The sequence below is a fragment of the Mustela lutreola genome, chromosome 4, assembly GCF_030435805.1.
Source record: "Mustela lutreola isolate mMusLut2 chromosome 4, mMusLut2.pri, whole genome shotgun sequence".
Lineage (NCBI taxonomy): Eukaryota > Metazoa > Chordata > Mammalia > Carnivora > Mustelidae > Mustela > Mustela lutreola.
In genome coordinates, this window is record NC_081293.1 from 15,410,562 (window position 1) to 15,419,754 (window position 9,193).

The window sequence follows — 9,193 nt, forward strand, 5'->3', positions numbered from 1 at the left end:
GTTCTCAATCTGTATTTCTTTCTATAATAAGTGGTAGTTACATCAAACTTCCATTCGTATCTCTTACCCAGAACTCCTCGGGCTGCACTGTCTAGCGTGCCTCCATGTCCAATTTTCAAAGTTTGCTTTTTCCTTTTGGTCCATTCTGGAGAAGGCATTCCAGCTTCTGTGAGAGCAATTGAATGAGAAATGTCAATTAGAAAACGAAGTAAGAGCTCCATAAATATGGGGGAAAGAGGGATGGAGTATTCAAAACAAAAAGGATTGTACAAACTTAACAGATTAAGATGATAACACTATTAGCAAAGAACAGATTTAAAGATGTACAGATACTCCCTAAATTATGAAGAAATAGTATTACAAAATTAGTTGTGTAGAAACTAGAATTCACTTTCTAGAAATATTTTTTAATGTGAGCAAATATCCAGGCTAACCCTGAAAAACATAATAATAAATTCCCAGTAGTGGGCTCTTAAATGATGAAATGAAGTCAGTTTTTATATAGGCAGGTAGTTCTAGAAGTTCTTGATTTCATGTCTAATTCTCTCGTTTCCAGGCATTCTTTGCTGGTACCCCCAACTACCTAATGTCAGGAATACTTTTCAAAGGGCTACTTCTAAGAACACTATGTTCCCAAATTATCTATTTTTGTTGCCCTTCTCTCCAAATCAAAACCCTCAATTCCTTCAAGAAGCTAATCATAGCAAAAGGTTATGTGGGCCCAAACCTGCTAGAGTTCATACAGGAATTCAGTAAAGTGGCAGTCTATAAAATCAGTGCACAGAAATCATTTGCATTTCTATATACCAACAAGAAGATAGAAGAAAGAGAAATGAAGGAGTCGATCCCATTTATAATTGCACCCAAAGCCATAAGATACCTAGGAATAAACCTAACCAAAGAGATAATCTGTATTCAGAAAACTACAAAGTATTCATGAAAGAAATTGAGGAAGACACAAAGAAATGGAAAAACGTTCCATGCTCATGGATTGGAAGAATAAATATTGTGTAAATGTCTATGCTACCTAGAGCAATCTACAAATTTAATGCAATCCCTATCAAAATACCATCAACTTTTTCACAGAAATGGAACAAATAATCCTAAAATTTGTATGGAACCAGAAAAGACCCCGAATAGTCAGAGGAATGTTGAAAAAGAAAAGCAAAGCTGGAGGCATCACAATTCCAGACTTCAAACACTACTACAAAGCTGTCATCATCAAGACAGTATGGTACTGGCACAAAAACAGACACATAGATAGATCAATGGAATGGAATAGAGAGCCCAGAAATAGACCCTCAACTCTATGGTCAACCAATCTTCGACAAAGCAGGAAGGAATGTCCAATGGAAAAAAGACAGCCTCTTCAACAAATGGTGCTGGGAAGATTGGACAGCCACATGAAAAAAAATGAAATTGGACCATTTCCTTACAACACACATGAAAACAGACTCAAAATGGATGAAGGACCTCAATGTGAGAAAGGAATCCATCAAAATCCTTGAGGAGAACAGAGGCAGCAACCTCTTTGAGCTCAGCCTCAGCAACATCTTCCTAGGAACATCGCCAAAGGCAAGGGAAGCAAGGGCAAAAATGAACTACTGGGACTTCATCAAGGTCAAAAGCTTTTGCACAGCAAAAGAAAGTTAACAAAACCAAAAGACAACTCACAGAATGGGAGAAGATATTTGCAAACGACATATCAGATAAAATCTATAAAGAGCTTAGCAAACTCAACACCCACAGAACAAATAATCCAATCAAGAAATGGGCAAAGGACATGAACAGACATTTCTGCAACGAAGACATCCAGATGGCCAACAGACACATGAAAAAATGCTCCACATCACTACGCATCAGGGAAATACAAATCAAAACCACAATGAGATACCACCTCACACCTGTCAGAATGGCTAAAATTAACAAGTCAGGAAATGACAGATGCTGGCAAGGATGCGGAGAAAGGGGAACGCTCCTACACTGTTGGTGGGAATGCAAGCTGGTACAACCACTCTGGAAAACAACATGGAGGTTCCTCAAAAAGCTCAAAATAGATCTACCCTATGACTCAGCGATTGCACTACTGGGTATACACCCTAAAGATACAAACATGGTGCTCCGAAGGGGCACATGCACCCAAATGTTTATAGCAGCAATGTCCACAATAGCCAAACTATGGAAAGAACCTAAATGTCCATCAACAGATGAATGGATAAAGAAGATGTGGATATATATATATATATATATATATATATATATATATATATAAAATGGAATACTACACAGCCATCAAAAGAAATGAAATCTTGCCATTTGTGACGATGTGGATAGAACTAGAGGGTATTGTGCTTAGCGAAATAAGTCAATCGGAGAAAGACAACTATCATATGATCTCCCTGATATGAGGAAGTGGAGATGCAACGTGGAAGTTTGGGGGGTAGGAAAAGAAAAAAATGAAAGATGGGATCGGGAGGGAGACAAACCATAAAAGACTCAATTTCACAAAACAGGCTGAGGGTTGCTGGGGGAAGGGTGGTAGTGTTATGACATTGGGGAGGGTATGTGCTATGGTGAGTGCTGTGAAATGTGTAAACCTGGTGATTCACAGACCTGTACCCCTGGGTAGAAAATACATTATATGCTTATAAAAAAATTTAAAAATTTTTAAAAAATAGCTTTTGCACAGCAAAGGAAACAGTCAACAAAACCAAAATAAAACCGAAAGAATGGGAAAAGGCATTTGCAAATGACATATCAGACAAGGGGCTAGTATCTAAAATCTCTAAAGAACTGATCAAACTCAACACCCAAAGAACAAATAATCCAATCAAGAAACGGGCAGAAGACATGAACAGACATTTCTGCAAAGACATCCAAACAGCTAACAGGCACATGAAAAAGTGCTCAACATCACATGGCATCAGGGAAATACAAATCAATACCACAGTGAGATATCAACTCACACCAGTCAGGATGGCTAAAATTAACAAGTCAGGAAATGACAGACAGATGTTGGCAAGGATGTGGAGAAAGACAAGCCCTCCTACACAGTTGGTGGGAACGCAAGCTGGTGCAGCCACTCTGAAAAACAGCATGGAGGTTCCTCAAAAGTTGAAAATAGAGCTACCGTATGACCTAGCATTTGCACTACTGGGTATTTACCCCAAAGATACAAATGTAGTGATCCGAAGGGCACATGCACCCCAATGTTTATAGCAGCAATGTCCACAATAGCCAAACTATGGAAAGAACCTAGATGTCCATCAACAAATGAATGGATAAAGAAGATGTGGTATATATATACCTACACACACACACACACACACACACACACAGGAATATTATGTAGCCATCAAAAATGAAATCTTGCCATCTGCAATGACATGAATAGAACTAGAGGGTTTATGCTAAGCGAAATAAGTCAATCAGGGAAAGACAATTATCATATGATCTCACTGATGTGTGGAGTTTGAGAAACAAGGCAGAGGATCATAGGGGAAGAGAGGAAAAAATGAAACAATATGAAACCAGAGAGGGAAACAAACCATAAGAGACTCTTAATCTCCGGAAACAAACTGAGGGTTGCTAGAGTGGAGGCAGAGGAATGGGTTGGCTGGGTGATGGACACTGGGGAGAGTATGTGCTATGGTGAGCACTGTGAATTGTGTAAGACCGATGAATCATAGACCTGTACCCCTGAAACAAATAATAAATTATATGGTAATTTTAAAAAGGTGGGGGGGGGGAGGTTATGTGGGAAGTAGGTACCAGTTAAATTATCTCAAACTCTGAAGCATTTAGATTTAAAAAAAGAAAATGTCAACCTGGGCCATCTCATCTTCCTATTACAAAGATAAATTGAAATAATGTTATCTGAAAGTGCTTTGGAAACTACGTGGCACTCTGACAATAAGTTATTATTATTACTATCATTATTATTGTTACATATATATATCAATATAGACCAAACATTGGCTACTGAACTTCAAATGAAAAAGGAAAGAACAGCTGTATTGATCTACATCTCCCAAACCCATCAAACTTCCCTTATAACCACTGACATGATGAAGATAAAAAATAGAGCAATAGAAACGAAAAGAGAGGACAGAGAAAAGAGAAGGAAAGCAGAGCAATAATGGAGAAGCCAGAATAGATGTCCAAAATGATGTGCTGGGTTGCCTGGCCTGACTGCATAATTACAGAACACCATCTGTCTGGAACACAGTCCTCACAGCACTCTCTGATTACATCACTGGGCGTGGAAGAGCCTGCTTTAACACCAACCCATAAGAACAGGCTCAAGCTTCAAACCTTTCACCTTTCACTTTATGTAATTCATTACGGGCCTCTCACCTATAAATTTATAGGAAACTTCCGGAGAACTCTCTGTATTTTTCAACCTGACACTCCTTAGACTATGAAGGCCCACAAACCTGTTTCTTTCCTTTGTGTCCAAATTTACTCTTTCAAGTTCGAAGACACACCCGTCTACTATATTGGAATTTGGTTCATCCTATTGGTAACATTGATGGAAGAATATCTCTTAAGGTCTTTTTTAGCTATAAAATTCTGATGTTTGGGGCCTTGAAGGATTCAGATAGAAGACAAAGAGCAAGGATTTCAGTATAACATGGATCAGTACAGGGAATGGCCAGAAGTGTTAATAGAGGCTATGGCCATTAACGGTGGCCTGAATCAGTGGATGTCAAACCTGGCCAGCAACAGAACGTGCTGCCTTGAAATTCGTATCTTTTAGAACCCTCCCAGGTAGCCTGGTCTAGCTAACACAAATATAGAATTAGACCAATCAAAGCAAAACAGAAATGGAGTAATAAGAATATCTACATCTGAGCAAGGGGCTTCTAGAAGATCGCCTAGCAACAGCCTTGAAACAATGTTTTAACCAAGTTTCAACAAGAAACTTCAGCTCTTGGACTCTTGGAGGCAGATTAACCAGAAGGCCAGGATATGGCTTTGATTCCATCAGAAACCTGTCTGAGAGGAAGAATGGTAATCATTACCTTGCGAATCAAAAAAACCATAGTTCAGCTAATAAATCAGGCCCAATGAAAGAAATTGTGTATAGGAACAACTACACACAAACGACACCACATTGCTTGTTCTTAATGCAATTCCTTCCTTCAACATCGTATATGACCCATTCTTACAGGTAACAAAGTATAAGGGAAGTATAAAAACAGAATGAGTAGATATAACACTGGGATTAAACATCTAAAGAGTATACGTGTTAAACATTAATGCCATTAAACATTTGAATCCATATTGTGTCAATTTTAATTAACAAATTCCCGCCAGAATAATTTGTTTTTGCATTTAAAAAAAGTATAATGAAGTTTGCCAAGACACACTAAACAATGTTAAAAAGAAAGTTCCTGGGGCGCCTGGGTGGCTCAGTGGGCTAAAGCCTCTGTGTTCGGCTCAGGTCATGATCTCAGGGTCCTGGGATCGAGCCCCACATCAGGCTCTCTGCTCAGCAGGGAGCCTGCTTCCTCCTCTCTCTCTGCCTGCCTCTCTGCCTACTTCTGATCTCTGTCTGTTAAATAAATAAATAAAATCTTAAAAAAAAAAAAAAAAAAAAAAAAAGGAAAGAAAGTTCCTGCAGCGCCTGGGTGGCTCAGTCAGTTAAGCAACTAACTCCTGATTTGGACTCAGGTCATGATCTCAGGGTTATATAATCAAGCCCCCCCCTTTGGGCTCCATGCTCCATGGAGTTGTCTGCTTGAGAGTCTCTCCCTCTCCTTCTGCCTCTTCGCCCTGCCTGTGCACTCTCTCTCCCTCTAAACTAAATAAATCTTCAAAAGAAGAAGGTGGAGGGGGAGGAGAAAAGTTCCTGTACTGTATTTTTAATAGAAAGACAGGCCAGGGTCAAATTCAGGAGAGCCCTGAATACACAGCTAAATAGTTTTATCCTCAAAGTCTGCAGAAATGTCTATGCTCTGAGCTCAGTTAAGAGAAAAGACAGGATTTGTCATCTTTCCTTCTCTATAAACTACATCTGGCTTATTGTAGGTGTCCAATAAATCTAAGGTTCCTTGCTGTCACTGTCGGAAATAATCTACTGGTCGGATGAACTGAGATATCCTCCAAGGCTCTTCTAATATGCTCCCTGTGTACATGAAGAAACAAAAAAGAATGCTCTTCAATTATACTTAGTGTTCCTCAAAATGTCGTGCAAAGGCCACTTACACCAGAACCACCTGGATGAATAGTTTAAAAATGGGTTCCTAGGGACGCCTGGGTGGCTCAGTTGGTTAAGCAGCTGCCTTCGGCTCAGGTCATGATCCCAGCGTCCTGGGATCGAGTCCCACGTCGGGCTCCTTGCTCAGCAGGGAGCCTGCTTCTCCCTCTGCCTCTGCCTGCCACTCTGTCTGCCTGTGCTCACTCTCTCCGATAAATAAATAAAATCTTAAAAAAAAAAAAAAAAGATTTTTAAAAATGGTTTCCTAAAAAAGACCCCAGAACCTCAAAATCACAATCTCTGGGAGGGCAGAGATCCGGAATCTGTATTTGTACAAGGGACTCTAAATAATTCCTATGCTCACTCTGTGAAAACCACGGCATTCCAGTCTTGGTTAATTAAGTAATATCTGCATCTCCAAACTATTTTTAAGACTTCAACGTTGGGGGTAGAGAGCCAGTGCGTCCTTTAGGAGGGGTTTATCAACGGGAGCCAAACAAAAGTCTCCCGGGCGATCAAATTACAGAATATTAGTCTGTCTGCCCAAGGGAAGGGGTTTATTCGTGTTAAGTGTGGGGGTTTTGTGTTTTGTTCTTCCCTGGAGACGATAACTGTCAACTAGGCTACAGGAGTTCACGTCAGGGCAAGTCCAAGCCCGAGATGCCCCAGATTTCTGTCCAGAGCTAATTCAGTGGTCATCCTCCCTTTCCCCTCCTCTGACTTCTCGAGCCACGGGCGCGCAAAAAAGCCTATTGGCTCTCTGCGGCTTCCGCTCTCGCGGCGACCGCCTCAGCCTGGTCCCCACCCGGGCTGCAGTACCTGCTAGCAGCTTCTCCTTCAGCCGATTCAGCAGCTCGGCTGAAGTGGGCCCTTTGGGCTTGTGCACGGCGAACACGCCGCTCAGGGACAGCAGCTTAGTAGCCAAAGCGGCCTTGGAGACCCTGGCTTCGGATCCGGTTCTGGCAGCGGCTGCAACGGCCGCAGCTGCAGCCGTCGCTGGTGGGGTGGCGGCCGTTGCTGCGCCTGTTCCTGCCGTTTCAGGGACCAGGGCTCTGTCTGTTTCCAAAGACGACGACGATACCACCGCCGCCTCAGCAGCTGCCATACTTTTGTAGCCCAGACCTGTTTTGTGTCTGGAGTCGCACTCTAATGACGCAACAGGAGAGCGCCCGGCGTTCCTCCATCTTTCCCATACTTCGAAGTCGGGCTGGCGGTAGCAAGGGCGTTTGGGAGTTGTAGTTCATGGCCTTCTGATGTAGGCTGAGATGGCTCTACCTTCTGGGGGCTCTGATAAATTAGTGTTTCTTCTGTAATCCTGTCTGCTTCTTAGGTCGGGATAGTTCTGTACCGCAGCTGTAATTTGGAATTCCAGTCCTAAACTGCTGAACCCAAACACGAAATCTGTGTATATATTGGACGGGCAATCTCTTTACATCCCACCTGCCCACACCGCCCCCTTTCCGGAACTAAGAGGATCCAGCTTCCAAAAATAGAAAATTTTAAATACCGATTTTGCTGAGGTTTTTGAAGAATCGTAGTTCCTCGGTTCACTGCATCATTCGATTTATCGTGCCCTTGAATGCACGACTCAGAATTCCAGTACACCTAAATGTAGGCTGTTTAAATACAGGACACTACCTGTTCACTGCTGTATCCCAGGGCCTCACACATAGTAGGCGCTTAACTAAATATTTCAGAACGAATGAATGGATACAAGTTCTTCAAATTCCCAAAAGAAACTTGTAGGCCAAGCCAATGTAAATCACTTGAGCGTATTTTGAATTCATTCCTGTCCACCCCACGCCCTACGACCCCCACTGTAATTCTTAATAAGTTTAAGATTTTTAATACTTAAAAAAATTTTTTAATACTAACTCTTATGTGGATTGCATCCCTTAGTAAACCATTGCTTAGGTAACAAAAAGCATTATTGCAATTCATAATAAACTTTACTTTTGATTTGAGACTTTCTCTGTGGAAGTTATTTATGCCCCCATCAACACTCGGGAACATTGTTCTGATCCTGGCACAAGGCATAGTGGAGAAAAAGTCTTCATTTTACTTCGCTTCAGATATATTAAATGATGTTATGAGTGAGATAGGTAAAGTTTGTCTTCATTGTTTCCCCAAGTTTCCTTACAGCCAAGCTTTCTTCTCATCATCCTCTTGCACTTTAAAACCTGCTGTACTGCTGATGGCTTTCTGCTGCTCAAAATTATGAATTATGGAACTTGCCCCATTCATTCAACAAATACATGATGTTTCAAATATAGAATTTATTTCTATATTTTCATCCTTCCCCATTTCAGTCAGATTGCCAGATTCTTGTTAAATCTTTAGGGTACACAACAATGTAAATGTACTTAATGCCACAAAAACATACACTTAAAAATGGTTAAAATGGAAAATTTTATGTTATGTATATTATAGCATAATAAGAAAGACCAAAAAAAAAAATCTTTGGGGAGTTTTTGCAAGGTGGGAAGCTGAATTGGAAGTGGAAGTCACGAACTCTTATGGTCTATTCTAAAAGTCTAAGCTAAATGAAAATATTGTGTATGGGAGTGTGTGGGAGGCCAGAAGAGAATAGAATTATTTTGAGAATAAAGAGAGAAAGTGAATGATTTGCAGGTCCCATGGTTACCTGAGTGGATACTGGAGCCTGCTTCAAGATTTTTCATTTTCCAGGAAGGTGACACAACTTCAGAAGGGAGGAGTGCACCCTGTGAAGGAGAGCATCCTTTAGCCTCAGTACAGATTTCTGTGCTCTCCTCTTGGTGAGAAGCAGAGTGCCAGGGACTTTAAGAGAAAGTTTAAAGCAGAGTTGAACAATAGCAACTTGGAGATTAGAGAGCCTTTCCCCAGGGATCTAGACATCAGTAAGCTTCCCTAATTATTTTGTGACTCCAGGATGGAGGGAGCAGTGGGAAAACAAAAATAGTGGTGAAATATAATGCTTCCAATTTGAGTTTTCCACAGTGCCACTGCAGA

General features: G+C 41.0%; 1 protein-coding gene across 1 annotated transcript in view; it reads right to left on the reverse strand.

Moving 5' to 3' along the window:
• TRUB1 (TruB pseudouridine synthase family member 1) overlaps positions 1 to 7,367 on the reverse strand; it is a 43,340-nt gene extending 35,973 nt beyond the window's left edge. Inside the window, exons 1-2 of the mRNA XM_059173091.1 lie at positions 7,022 to 7,367; positions 68 to 166 (exon numbers count right to left, since the gene is read on the reverse strand). Of these exons, the coding sequence (XP_059029074.1) occupies positions 68 to 166; positions 7,022 to 7,307 (385 nt within the window). The 5' untranslated portion in view covers positions 7,308 to 7,367. The remainder of the gene's footprint in view (positions 1 to 67; positions 167 to 7,021) is intronic.
• Between the last annotated feature and the right edge of the window lie 1,826 nt (positions 7,368 to 9,193).